Source organism: Siphateles boraxobius, unplaced genomic scaffold (assembly GCF_051911475.1).
Source record: "Siphateles boraxobius isolate OS27281-9 unplaced genomic scaffold, OSU_SipBor_1 31, whole genome shotgun sequence".
NCBI classification, from domain to species: domain Eukaryota; kingdom Metazoa; phylum Chordata; class Actinopteri; order Cypriniformes; family Leuciscidae; genus Siphateles; species Siphateles boraxobius.
Window position 1 is genome coordinate 17119292 of NW_027508931.1, and position 15133 is coordinate 17134424.

Here is a 15133-nt window from a genome sequence, read left to right on the forward strand (position 1 = left end):
CTACACACAGCCTACGGCGTGAGTTTTACGCAGATGTATAAATTGGGCTTAAAGGAGAACTCCGGGCAATTTTTAAGTTAATCTTGATCGTTAGACCTTTGTGAGTACTGACTATAGAAACAAAAACGAACCGGATTGGTGCTTGCTACGCGGAGCTGCGACCGCGAATGCCCAGAGCTCCCACCCAGCTAAAACGGCAGTTATGGGGGCATGGACATAAAGAGCGTTTTTGAGCCTCTTAACAGACACAAAATGCAATTAAAATGTCTGTACAACATGCACAGGGACCCTACATGTGAACAAGATGCGTTTAGCAACTTAGCCATTGTTTCAACTCACCTAAATAGTATTTTAGACGGCAAGCTGTAGTCTCGCGCTGCAGTCCCGTGCTGTAGCCGGAAAAGGTAAACAATGTCCAGGTGGGAGGTAGTTGATCATGTGCGACGAGTTACGATCAGAGTTGCTTACAAGTGAAGAAGAAATGGTTCGTGTTTGTGCCTTTCCGAATTGTGGCAACAGAATGCTGCAAATGCAGTAATCTTTAGAGTGTAGTACTTCTACGGGAGTTTGCACATCAAGTTGAAGTACAACTAGCCACAACTGCAGAATCTCGAGGTCATGAAAAGGAAGACGATGAAAATTTAAGCTCTTATATTTTCGCATTCTGTTGCCACAATTCGGAAAGGCACAAACACAAACCATTTCTTCTAATAAAATAAAATAAAAGACTGGCAAACCCAACAAAATCATCTAAGTCAAGACATTTGGCTCTCCTCACCTCAATGCTTAAGACTCCAAGATTACTGAGTCTGTCATCAGTCATGGTAGTGCGTAAATGTGTTTTTATGAGCTTAAGTGCAGTGAAGCTGCGCTCACAACTTGCACTGCTGACTGGTATGGCCACAGCTATGCAGCACAAACGAAAAAGCTGATAAAACACTTCTTTGAATGGCTCAAGGTAGATTGTAAACTCCAGGAGACTAGACAATTCAATTCCAGTCTGGAATTTCCTTTCTAACACCCTCCTCACTTGATACAGTTCATGTTTTATGTCATCAGTATCACATTCATAAATCCTAGCAAAGCTAAAAATGGGCTCTTCTTCCAAAAAGTTTCTGCTTTTAGGGTTCATTGCTTGTATACCTTGCATTATACTGCAGTTTGACTTACTGAAATGCCTCTGCATCTCCCCACTCAGACAGTCCAGAATGGGGAAGAATATACCACTTCTGAACAGTTCCATGTCTCCTTCCTTACACCTCCGTTGTCCAACAGTGGATTCAACAATTGACCCGCTCAATCTAGAACAAATTTTTTGTGGTCTTTTCACCACAGTTTCTACTGCAACATTGCACTGCTTTCCAATGTCTACAGTGTCTTTCCAGATTTCATCAAAAGATGAATCACTTCTTAGGTCTTGGAGGGTGTCTTGAAATGCTTCAACTAAGTCCACGGCCTTCGCTAAATCAAGAGACGTTGATTGAAGCCTGTACTCAAGTCCATACGTCTCCAGGCATTGTATAATTTTTTGAGTGAGTCCCTCTGCATCAAGCTCAGTAGCTTGCTTGAAATCAAGGAAGCTTTCAAGGACTGCACCATTATAATAGTACCTAAGTACAAATAACAGTTGCTCTTTCTTTTTTAAATCCTTTGTTTCATCTGCAATGATGGAAAAATATTTGTTTTCCTTGACTTCTCTGATGATCCTTTCCCGTACCATATCTGACAGACATTCAAGAATTTCATTTTTTATAGTGTTACTTGTGTATTTTGCATTCCCCACAGCTTTTAATTTCTTGTCAATTAGTGGACAATGCTTAGCAATCAAATCCATAATGCCTAAAAAGTTTCCTTTTTTTTTTAGATGCATCGGTCTCAAGGTGTCCCCTTTGTGAAATGTTTTGCGTTGCAAAAAACAAAAGTACCTCAGCAACTGTTTTAATGTAGGTACGATTTTGTTCGACTACTTCTTGGTGTTTATTATCGAGGGCATTTAACATTGAAGTGTCTGTCAAGATTCTTTTTTTGTGCTGATTCCATGCTATCATGGCATTATGTGTGTACCACATTTTGTTGAAAGCTCTTTTCCGGTCGCCCTTCATGGTTCGAGGGAACACCTTCAAGTGCGGCTGTGTTGTTCCTGCTGCCCGAGACTGTGAAATGTCTGCAAATAAAGACAATGGTCTTCTTATAGCAATAACTAGCCTACCAGGGGTCCTCAATCAATTTAAACAATGAGTAATAATTAAAATAATTATCAGTGCAGGTGTAGTTTGTCAATTAAATCAACCTAGAATACATACAATTGATTCTGCAAATTAAGTTTGAATGAAAGTTAGTTACATAACCATAGACCCTCCAATAATATGAAAGCAATCGGCCATTTTTAAGGTTTTAGGTTTAAGGCATTTAACATCACTTGCTGAACACGTGCAAAAGAACTTTCAGGTCTCAACTACAACTGTACATACCTTTACATTCTGTTGGGGATGAAGGTGATTGTTTATCCCCACGAAACGTTGATCCTGAGAAATGATGAAATGTCACAAGTAAATATTGCATCAATGAGAAAACAAAACAAGCTCTGTGAGTACTATAGCAGAATAAATACGCTCATGGTATTTTTAGGGCAAATTCATGTACATGCAATGATTACTACCGTTTTAGTTTGTTTCATACAAATGAAATGTAATATTTCTCAAATATCCCTACAATTCCCTCAACACTTCACATACTTGAAGTTGCAGGAAGCACAGAGGAAAATGAAGGCCACTACTGTCGGCTGGGTCCACTGGCATCACTGTCTGTCTGGCCTGTTGATTGCTTGCTGGCTGATTCTGTTCCAGTGACAATTTTTTCTTGCTGCCTGAGATTTTCTTCTTGGCGAGTAACATTTTATTCAGGTGCTTCTGCCTCTACACTTGTTTTTTTTTTTCTTTAAAAGAAACTCCCTATATCTTTACTTCTTTTCATGCCTTGGCACTGCTCTCTTCCCTGCCTTCAAAACAGAATCACTTATGTGTCTCTGTTACTCTCAATCTCAACAAAAATTGTTCAAATTGTGAATGAAATGCACAGAATGCATCTATGTCATTTCACGTGTAAATGACTAACGTTAAGTTAGGCCTGACAATTTAACTGACTATCTAACTGACTTACTCTCATGCATTAACAAGTAACGTACGTGTCACCAGACAATTATTATTATTATTATTTATTTTTTTGGAACATTCTGTGCATATGGCCATTTGGTGCAATCTGGCTATGTGGTTACTGTCACAAAATAAACTGATACAAAATATGCAAATCACCATGACAGTGTTTATTGTTTGATAGCGCCAAGCGTATTTTACTTTTATTGTTTAATCAAACTTTGACTGAACATTGGATTGAAATCAACCACGACCAACACGAGCAGAGCCTGACGGGGTAAAAACATTGATCTGAGAAAACCATACAAACATATTCAACCATACATAAAGATTACCTACCAGCTCTTTGTTTGGTTTCTTGACTTCCCACACTTGATAAAGTAAAAGTCCAAGTCCGCGACGAACGTTGTTCCCTTTCAAGGGAACTCGAGCTGCGTTGAGACGCGGTGAGAACGCTCTGCGTGATTGCGTCGTGAAGCACGTGTATAATCAGTCCAATGGAAGAGCGAGACGTCATAGGCGGTGACGTCATAGACCAGGAAGCTATACAGCACACCAGAAAACAGACCGCGACAGCTTCTGTTGCCTTCAGCAAGCGATCTGTGTATTCTGTCCTTGTCATATTTATTGTTGTCTGTCAAGTTGCAATATATATATATATTATGGCAAAAGAGAGCAAGCAGCTTTTGTGTTGTTCCCTGCCCACGTTATATCACGGGTGGGGACACACACATCAGCTTTTTGTTACTATTTGGGAGTGGAGCATGCAACAGTCAGTTCTCGAGGGGGCTGACTGTGAGCAATGCGAGAAACTGTCCGTGAGGACGCTCCGCTCCCGCCGGGCGTTCTTCGAGGAGGACGGTTCGGTTCGCACTCCCCCCGCGGGTCCCGCTGTTGCCGATGCACGGCGGCGACTCGCATTTTGGGGTTCGCAAACGGATCTGACAGCGGGGGTTGGGACGGGCTCTGCCCTATCTCAGCTTTCACCTGCCAGATCCAGTGCTGGCGATTTCCAGTTCCGAGGAATTGGTATCGTTAGTGTTTTGTTTAGAAAAAGAGAACAAAACAAATAAAGATATTAAGAAAAGGCAGATGTTTGAGTTTTCAATAAATGAATAAATAAGTCAGCTCATAACTCTGTTGAATAAAGAGGAGCTTTAAAAGGAGGTTTATCTAGTGTTGTTGCTAGTTAAATATTTTCTGGCCAGCTGAACTTTATGAGAGTGAAAATAAGGAGTTTATTAGATGAAATAAATCTAAAAACAGAAAAACTCTGTATCTCAGCCTCCTCGTCGGGGACTGCCGTTTCCACTGAGGTGTCAAGATCGTGGAATAAGTCGGTTTCTATTTTATGTGTTTAATGCCCTACGTCTAACTATAGTAATGCTATGGGTATTAAGTATCATGGTATGACAGTGCCTCGGGTTAAAGAGACGCTTGCTAGCTTTCTCTCTCCCGAGTCGGCGTCATAATTTTTAACCCCGACGTTACCCACCAGCCATCTAAATAAAAAATTTTTTAGGCAACGCTGGTGGGTAAATTATAAAGACATGGATGAATGTGAGGTTGTCAGCACTGACGCTATTCGAGAATTGCATCGTGCAAAAACAGATAAACTATACTGGGGAGGGACGGTTTCGAGAAATCGTTTCTCCTCTGCGTCCTCTGGGTGGCGACTCTCTGAGGAGGGTCGCACACGGCCAGTTCGGTTGTTTTCCTGCTGGTGGTCACGGACTGATATATATATATATATATACGTTTTTCTGATTTAAAAGTAAAGAAAAATAAGATAAAATTATGTCTGTTCTTCTGGATGCTCCGCTTTCAAGAAACTAAGAATAAACCGTTCAGCGGCGTTCCAGAGGTTTCTTCCTCACCAATCTATGTTCCTGAGACTGCTGGGCGGAGCAGTCTCAGTCTACTAAGCTCCTCGCAGCACAGCGAGCATCGCCATTTGGGCTCCTCCACAATCAAAGGGGACTTGGGTGGCGGTAGCAGTCTAGCCAGTTAGAGATATGCAAGATCTGAGGACTATTTTATCTCTAAAAAAGCTTGGACAATAGGAAGCCCTGATGCCGAGGCTATCAGGCTTCTAAAGGGTGGTCCCCTCCGGGGTAGGGATGGTTTTTGAGAAAATCGTTTCTCCTCGGCGCCCTCTGGGGTGCGACTCTCTGAGGAGGGTCGCAGCGCTGCCAGTTCGGTTTTCCTGCTGGTTCGCCGTTCAGGACACCAAGGTGTCAGTGTCCCCAAATGATCCTCCGAGGGGGGTCGTAGAGCAGTCAGTTCGGTTTCCCTGCCGGTTCGCCGTTTCAGGGTGCCGAGGTGCCTGCTTTTTCCAATGATCCTCCGAGGAGGGTCATTGGAACTAAGTTATTTAAAGGGAGGCAAGATCTGAGGACTGTCATCTCTAATAAAGCTTCTGAGGGCTCCTCCGGGGCAGGGACGGTTTTGAGAAATCGTTTCTCCTCGGCGCCCTCTGGGGTGCGACTCTCTGAGGAGGGTCGCAGCGCTGCCAGTTCGGTTGTTCCCTGCCGGTTCGCCGTTCAGGGCACCGAGGTGTCAGCGTCCCCATACGATCCTCCGAGGAGGGTCGTAGAACGGTCAGTTCGGTTGTTCCCTGCCGGTTCGCCGCTTCAGGGCACCGTACTGACTGTTCAACCAAATCCAGAGGCCAGTCTTGAGAGACTGGTTCCCCTAGTAGAATTTCTGGCAGCGTGGAAACTACTGCCACATATTTCTCGGTGGGTCCTGCACACTATAGAAAGGGGTTCAGAATTCGGTTCTTGTCCGCCCAGATTTCTAGGGGTCCTCCCCACTGTGGTGGACCCCGAGCAGGCTTTGGTTATGGAGCAGGAAGTACTGACACTTCTGCAAAAGGAGCTGTAGAAGGGGTTCCTCCTCCCGGCAGACAGTCAGGGTTTTACTGCCATTACTTCATTGTTCCGAAAGAGGATGAGGGGTTGCGTCCTACTCTAGACCTGCGTCAATTAAACAGCATATTATGCTTACGCTAAATATGATTGTGTCACAGATTCAGTCCGAGGACTGGTTTGTCACAATAGAGTTAAAGGACACTTACTTATCTATCCATCCTCATCACAGGAGGTTCCTGAGGTTTGCTTTCAGGGGCGAAGCATACCAGTATCGGGTTCTTCAATTCGGCCTAGGTTATCACCCCACACCTTTTACAATATGCGTGGATGCAGCTCTGGCTCCTCTGAGATTCCAGGGCATTCGCGTATTAAATTATATCGACGATTGGTTGATTTTTAGCTCAGTCCGAGCTTTTGGCAGTTCAACATCGAGATGTCGTTCTGTCCCACATAAGGAGGTTGGGGTTGCGGCTCAACACCAAAAAGAGTGTACTCCTCCCAGCTTGAGGACCACTTTCTAGGTGTATTATGGGATTCGACAACAATGCAAGCACGTCTGTCTCCTGCACGTATTTCTGCGATTCTCACAGCCGTAAAGAATGTAAAACTAGGTCAGTCACTCACTGCAAACAGTCTCTGAGACTGTTGGGGCTCATGGTAGTTGCGTCTAACGTAGTTACTTTTGGCCTTCTGTACATGAGACCCCTGCAGTGGTGGCTCGGGACCAAGGGGTTTTCTCCGAGGGGAAATCCGTTTTTCGCATGATCAAGGTCACGCGGCTATGCCTTCGTGCCTCGGTCATGTGGAAGAAACCTTGGTTCCTCGCCCAGGGCCCAGTGCTGGGTGCTTCTTGTCGACGCGTCACGCTATCGACGGATGCTTCCCTCACAGGATGGGGGGCGGTCATGTGTGGCCGCTCGGTGAATGGTCTTTGGCTGGGGCTCATGGCAGTTGCGTCCAACGTAGTTACTTTTGGCCTTCTGTACATGAGACCCCTGCAGTGGTGGCTCGGGACCAAGGGGTTTTCTCCGAGGGGAAATCCGTTTTCGCATGATCAAGGTCACGCGGCTATGCCTTCGTGCCTCGGTCATGTGGAAGAACCTTGGTTCCTCGCCCAGGCCCAGTGTTGGGGGCTTCTTGTCGACGCATTATTTCGACGGATGTTTCCCTCACAAGTCGGGGGCAATCATGAGTGGTTGGTCGGCGAAGGGTCCGGACAACACACTGATGGTCTCGTATATCAGAGCAGATATCCTGTTGAGGCAGGGGCTGTGGCCCGGGGAATGGAGACTTCACCCCGAGGTGGTGGAGCTTCTTAGGGAGAACTTCGGTCAAACTACAAGTCGACCTTTCGCATCGCTTGTACAATGCATTGCCCTTGTGTTTCTCCCTCACGCATCCAGCTCCGCTTGGACTGGATGTAATGTAATAGGTGTGGTTGCCACTACACCTATACGCTTTTCCCGATATCTTTGCTCCTGGGAGCTCTGGAGTTGTGGATACTGTGGGCTCGGCCTCTGAGGGGGCCCAGCTCATAGATTCAGGTTTCTCGACCGAGGTCGTGGAGACCATACTCCAGTCTAGAGCTCCCTCCACGAGAAGACTAATATGCTGTTCTCTGCCTGGTGCAGAGAACGCCTTCTGAATCTCGTTTCTGCCCTTTTTGGTACAGTACTTGATTTCTGTAATGAATGTTTCTTTGCTGGGCTATCTCTGAGGAGAGATCCCTAATTTCGTCTTCTCCGTGGTACATGAGGCTGAGGCCTGCACGTACTTGGATTTGCACCTGGTTGGTGGTAGTATTTCTTCACCCCAGATCGGGTTGTATTTCTAGGTCCCTACTAAATGTGCGGTCATTTGTGCTCCAGGCCTTCTGTCCTCCACCTTTAATACCCCAGATCAGGAAAATCTTAAATCTGGTATGCCCTGTCCGGGCTTTGGATGCTTAGGTCCACAGAGCTGCTCAGTGGCGTTTATCAGAACAATTATTTGTCTGCTTCGGGTAACCTAAGATAGGTTGCCCTGCATCTAAACAGATAATGAGCAAGTGGGTAGTTGAGGCTATCTCACTTGCTTATGAAGCGGCCGGACAGCGTTCACCTGTGGCTGTTCAGGCCCATTCTACTAGGAGTATGGCTGCCTCTAGGCTTTAATTTCGGGTGTTTCCCTTCAGGATATTTGTAATGCGGCAGGCTGGTCCTCACCTCATACATTTGTCAGATTTTATGACCTACACCTCTCCACTCCCGGGGCTAGGTTGCTTGCTTCTAATGTGCGCAAGGACTTCACACAGAACGGGCATTTGTCTTATGGCGTAGTGGGTATGGGGTTCCCACCGCGTCTCAACGCAGCTCGAGTTCCCTTGAAAGGGAACGTCTCAGGTTACGTATGTAACCCTGGTTCCCTGAGAGGGAACGAGACGCTGCGTTCTCCCGCCATACTTCCTGCATGCCCTGATCGACTTGCTTCAGGCTTTTTCAGATGCTGTCGCGGTCTGTTTTCTGGTGTGCTTTATAGCTTCCTGGTCTATGACGTCACCGCCTATGACGTCTCGCTCTTCCATTGGACTGATTATACACGTGCTTCACGACGCAATCACGCAGAGCGTTCTCACCGCGTCTCAACGCAGCGTCTCGTTCCCTCTCAGGGAACCAGGGTTACATACGTAACCTGAGACGTTTCTCTGGCGCTGCACTTCTTTGAATCACAAAGAATTCTACGTTGTGGCCCCCTCTGCACACAGCTGGTTGGTTTGGTTCTTGGCTTATAATGCTTTAACAAAGACATTTTAAGATCCTTATGGGAAAAATACTTCCGGGACCAACAACGCTGAAATAGGGGGTGGGCAACTGTGCACTATTTTAGAACATGCCCTCCTTGTGCCATTGGTTGAATTAACATAACTCTGCTATTGGTTGAATCAGCAATGCTGTGTCTGTCGGTCGGGATGCTCAAACAAATAGAGAAATCTTTTGAAGGATTCACAGTGTTTACACTTTTCTGAGGAGTCTGGCCAAATGGCCTTTTATGTCTCGCCAATGCCTATTTGTTCACGCATTTGGTGCTTGTTAAATTTTAACTTTTCCAAAGACAGTAAGATGTGGATTTTCATGCAGCAGCATTGCAGTTTCAGCACTATGTGAATGAGAGAGAGTGTGGGAAAACACTGTAGGTTCATTTCTACATACTTGAGGATTTTGAGAGAATTTGTATATTTCCACAGCAAAAAATTTACTTATTTTTATGTAATGCTTAATATAATAAAGTGCAAATTGTGCAAAAATGCTGCTTTGTTGCAATTGTGCTGATTAAGAAACATTTCTTATTATTATCAACGTTGAAAACAGTTGTGATTTTTATGGAAACAGGGATTATTTTTTCAGGATTCCTTGATGAATAGCAAGTTCAAAAGAACAGCATGCATTTGAAATATAAATCTTTTGTAACATCATAAATTACTTTACTCTCGCTTTTGTTCAATTTAATGCTGTTTTGCAAAATCAAAGTATTAATTTCTTTAAAGAAAATCTTACTGACATTTTTTTTTCAGATTTTTTGATGAATAGATAGTTCAGAATAACAGCATTTTATATGAAATAGAAATCTTTTGTACTTTTATTAAAGTCTTTACTGCCACTTAGTTTTAATTTCTTTAAAATGAACTGACCCCTTACTGACACACTCCAAACTTACTGAACGGTACTGTATGAATTCCAATACATCAGTTCATGTCATTAAGAATGAACTGATTAAAAGGACAGGTAAACGATCAGACCTGATTCTTCCATATAAAGCAACAGTGTCAGGATTTGTCTGGCCCTCACACCGATCATTGTACAAAACTCTTTATCATTCTTGTAATATTATGATATTTATATTTTCTCCTTAGGATCATGTCGGTCAGTATGATTTGATGTGATTGGAAGTGTTTCGGGGCTGTGCTGTTCTGTAGTGCTGTGAGGCTGTGGTGCGTTGACTGCATCTGTGGAGCGTCTTTCTGCAGGCGTAACGTCTGTCTGTGAGCTGTCTGTCCCTCACATCGACCCTCCACCGGAGAGAAAGACATAGAGATGGACCTCAGGAGGCTAAGTGCCCTGTTTGGAGATTCAGTGGACCATATGACCTTTAAAAGCAGTTCAGCAGCTCGCGACTCTTCTGTGTGTGTGTGTGTGTGTGTGTGTGTGTGTGTGTGTATTTTCTTGGCTATACTTTAGGGACAACACTGTCCCTTGATGTCAGCTAAATAACAAAAGACTTCCCTTTGGGGTCGTCCTCAAAGGTAAATTGACTCTTAAATAAAGTCAATAGTGTTCTGTCTGGAGAAAGAAAAATCTCAAATGAGATCTCTTTAATATCGGATTTGTTTTTCTTAGAAAGCAGCAATGATATTATATGGTTAGCAAAAAGATTTTTAGGTCTCCTGGTCCTCACATTCTAAAAAAAAACATCTTTCAGAAGAGATCTATGCTCAGATTTTCCAAGATACCAACGGATTGCAATCTAATGATCTCGAGCTCAAACATTTCTCATCAAATTTTGATGAGAAATTTAAACTGTAGGAGAAATGTTTCTAACACTCCTTTCTCTCTATTCTCAGTGAATGCCATAACGCCACAGACCGTATAAAAGTTCGTGTGTGGGATGAAGACGACGACATAAAGTCCAGAGTGAAGCAGCACTTTAAGAAGGAATCGGATGACTTTCTGGGTCAGACTATCATCGAGGTGCGGATGCTGAGCGGGGAGATGGACGTCTGGTATAATCTCGGTATGTAATGGGGCTCTTCGATCAAAAATCTCACCAAAATGGAAAGGAATCATTAACAATAAACAAACAAAAAACCCAATAAATAAATAAATGATATATAATAATAATAATAATAATAATAAATATTTATTTATTTGTTTGTTTGTTGGTTTATATATATATATATATATTTCTTATATAAACACTTTCTAGTTTTCCCAAAAATCAATGACAATTAGGTTGCTTTTTTACATTAAAAATGTTGGTCCCACTTTATATTAAGTGGCTTTAAGTACTATGTACTTACATTGAAACTAATAATTTGATACAATGGACGTATTGTGTTCATACATGTTTTTACATTGTACTTGTATTTTAAAAATACTTGCATGTAATTACTGCTGTAATTACATTTGTAATTACACTGTTGACCCTTCCCTTACACCTTAAACCTACCCATACCACCACACAAGCCCCTAACCTTACCTGTATCACACCTCAATAGCAGCAAAAGTGTTTTACAATACATTATGAATACAATAATTACACTGTGTATATTTTTCAATGTAAGTTATACTTAAAGCCTTTAATACTTAAAGCCACTTAATGTAAAGTGGGACCAAAATGTTTCATTGTCAAAAATATGTTGTCAGAGCAAGACTTAAAAAAATATATAACTTTTTGGAGTCATTACTGATAAATCTAACAAAAACACACCATCAAAGAAGTTCATCCTGTGCTGTATAGGTATTCTAGCTTCGCTATTGATGAACTGTCCCTTTAATACTTCTCAAGAAAAGTTGCAGATGGCCTCATTGTTCCGCAGAGAATCATTTCTGATTTTATTGATGGTTTGTGTGTTGGTTTGTCTTCCTTGGCTTGGAGCAGAAGCATGCGTTTTTCGAGCTGTGACTCTGGCTAAACTGAACCGCTGTTATCTTTGCTGTAATCTATGGAAGCTTTTTCCGCCACAGAATAAAACATTTCAACAAGATAAAAACTCGCAACTGCGTGTTATAAAGTCAGAATTGCGAGATATAAACTCGCAATGTGTTATAAAGTCCAATTCTAAGGAAAAATAGACTGGCTTTTTTCCTCAGAATTGCGAGTTTATATCTCACAGTTCTGACTTTGTAACATGCAATAGCGACTTTATATCATGTGATTCTGACTCTATATCTCCCAATTATGTGTTATAAAGTCAGAATTGCCAATTCTGATTTATAACTAAATTACGACTTTATATGACTCAATTCTGACTTTATAACTCACAATTACGACTTTATATCACTTTATATATATATTATATTTATATCGAGATGTAAACTCAAAATTGTGAGAAAAAAAGTCAGAAATGTGAGATATATTTTATTCTGTGGCGTAAACAAGCTTCCATAGTGATCTCATAAATTACAGAAAATTATGTCAGTGGCGTGGAAAGCGTTTCTGAAGCACGATTCTTCATCGTGCATATTATACCAAAGATAAAGTCTCAGGTTACAAAAGTACAATGGTTGACGTTAAACTCTCTAAGTGTCACGGTGTGGGTTTTGTGTCTTGTCATGTTCAGTGGTTCCTTGTCTATTAGTTATCCCAGGTGTTTCCCATTAACCACGCCCCCTTGTTATCTTGTCTAGCTCGTTTGTCCCTGATTATTTAAGCCATGTGTTTTAGCCTCATCTTTGTGAGTTCTTATTTAATGTTTGACTGTTAACGCTCGTGTTGGTTTGTTCCTGTTCTTGAATCCTGTTCCTGAGTCCTGTATCCAGTCTGTTTAGTTTGTGGTTTGTTAAATAAAGCGTGTGCTGCACTTGGATCCAGCCTCATCTCTGCTTCAACCGCACGACGTTACAGAAGAACTCAACGCATCGTGATCCAGCAGCCATGCCTTTCTGGAGTCCAGACGTCCAGATTCTCCGTCTCCGTCAAGAGAATCGCACCATAGAGGAGTACTTCGCGGACTTCATTGAACTGGCGCATCTCGCGCAAATGAGCACTCAGTGTTGAAGATCTTCTTCCGCGGGGGATTATCCACGGGTCTTTAGAGTGGTATATCGACCTGGCTCTGTTGTGGAGTGGCTCTTCCTTGACTGTGGGCGTGGAGGAGAAGAAGCTTCGTGAGTTCGCGCTCCCCGTATGCCCAGCCGAGCCCGCGCTCCACGACTGCCCAGCCGAGCCCGCGCTCCCCGTCTGCCCAGCCGAGCCCGCGCTCCACGACTGCCCAGGCGAGCCCGCGCTCCCCGTCTGCCTAGACGAGCCCGTGCTTCACGTGAGCCCTGCCGAGTGTGCGCTTCACGTGAGCCCTGCCGAGTCTGCACTTCGCGTCGGCCCTGACGAGCATGCACTTCACGACAGCCTGGACGAGCCAGAGCATCACGTCATTCCCAACGAGCCCGTGCTTCAAGTGAGCCCTGTCGAGTCTGCGCTTCACGTGAGCCCTGCCGAGTCTACGCTTCACGTGAGCCCTGCCGAGTCTGCGCTTCACGTGAGCCCTGCCGAGTCTGCACTTCGCGTCGGACCTGACGAGCACGCACTTCACGACAGCCTCGACGAGCCAGAGCGTCACGTCAGCCCCAACGAGCCCGTGCTTTACGTGAGCCCTGCCGAGTCTGAACTTCACGTCGGCCCTGACGAGCATGCACTTCACGACAGCCTCAACGAGCCAGAGCGTCACGTCTGCCTCAACGACCCAGAGGCACTGTCAGTCCTAGAGCCACTGTTAGTCCCAGAGCGTGGTCCAGTCTATGTCCCTGTAGGTTCCCCCAAGTATTTTTTTGGGGGGGGGGGGGCAGTAGTGGGCTCCACGACAAGACCATGAAGGCCGCGCCGCCATGGTCTCCTGAAAGGGCTTCTCCACCATGGCCACCCGAGGAGGCTTCTCCGCTCTGGCCTTCACCTCATCCTGCTCCGCCCTGGCCTTCGCCTCATCTTGCTCCGCCCTGGCCTTCGCTTCATCCTGCTCCGCCCTGGCCTTCACCTCATCCTGCTCCGCCCTTGCCTTCGCCTCATCCTGCTCCGCCCTGGTCACCGGCCCAGTCTGGTCCACTCACGCTCTGCGGCCCAGGCCCGCCTTGGCTAGCTCCTGGTTCCGTTCCCCTGCACGGGCCTGGCCCTCCGTCCCTCCCCCAAGGCCGCCTCTGCTTCACCGCCCTCCTGAACTTTTTGTTGTTCCATGGGGGGGGGGGTGGGGGGGGGGCTATGTCACGGTGTGGGTTTTGTGTCTTGTCATGTTCAGTGGTTCCTTCTCTATTAGTTATCCCAGGTGTTTCCCATTAACCACACCCCCTTGTTATCTTGTCTAACTCGTTTGTCCCTGATTATTTAAGCCATGTGCTTTAGCCTCATCTTTGTGAGTTCTTATTTAATGTTTGACTGTTAACGCTCGTGTTGGTTTGTTCCTGTTCTTGAATCCTGTTCCTGAGTCCTGTATCCAGTCTGTTTAGTTTGTAGTTTGTTAAATAAAGCGTGTGCTGCACTTGGATCCAGCCTCATCTCTGCTTCAACCGCACGACGTTACACTAAGCTTAGGTTGATACTCTAAATTTGGCGTCTGTTCTAGTGTTTCAGTGCTCATTGGCCTGCTTACATTTGTAGATTGACCTGGGGTCAGGTTTGTAAAGAAACATGGCCATACGCTGATGAGATTTAGTGTGTGTCTGTCTGCAGGTCACTGTTCTGAGCTGCATTACACATGTGCTATTGACAGGGTCAGAGAGGAGGGAAATTCTGCAGCTCCAGAACTCTTCAATATTTCACTCGTCTTATATCTATTTCTTCTTGTCTTATCTATCTTCTGTTCACATGCTCAATTCACCTTTCTTGCCCTTGTTGTCGTCTCTACCTGCAGAGAAGCGTACGGATAAGTCGATGGTGTCGGGGGCCATCAGGCTGAAGATCAGCGTTGAGATGAAAGGAGAAGAGAAGGTGGCTCCGCCTCATGGGCAGTACACATGTTTACACGAGGTATGTGTAAACTGCATTTTACAAAACACTGCAAAAAAAATTTGTAACGTAAATATCTTTAATAATCATAAAATCTTGGTAGATTTGTGCTTAATATTGCAAAAAACAATGGGATAAATAACTTTTTTCAAATTAAATGTACTTTTAGATTGATTAAATTTAGAATGATATTTTTACTGTAAAATACGATCAAATGTAATACAATTATTTAAAAAAAAACTATATATTAAAACAAAACAAAGTGACACTTTGATTTTTTTTTATTATTATTTTATAATCAAAATACATTAATTTCACAAAATGTGATATTTAGATTTTGTCAGTACATATACCATATTCCATTATTTTTTATGTGTTCCCATATTATATTATATTATATTATATTACTGTAACAAGGTT

The 15133-nt window shown here is 44.0% G+C and overlaps 1 protein-coding gene and 1 long non-coding RNA gene across 3 annotated transcripts in view; one reads left to right on the top strand and one right to left on the bottom strand.

Annotated features, from left to right (window-relative positions):
- Nucleotides 1-15133, bottom strand: part of LOC143697004 (uncharacterized) — a 222041-nt gene that overhangs the window by 133350 nt on the left and 73558 nt on the right. The gene's annotated exons all lie outside the window — the stretch shown is intronic.
- Nucleotides 1-15133, top strand: part of unc13c (unc-13 homolog C (C. elegans)) — a 265168-nt gene that overhangs the window by 70475 nt on the left and 179560 nt on the right. For both annotated transcript variants that reach the window (XM_077193956.1, XM_077193957.1), the window contains exons 10-11: nt 10623-10792; nt 14619-14734. In XM_077193956.1, coding sequence (XP_077050071.1) covers nt 10623-10792; nt 14619-14734 — 286 coding nt within the window. The remainder of the gene's footprint in view (nt 1-10622; nt 10793-14618; nt 14735-15133) is intronic.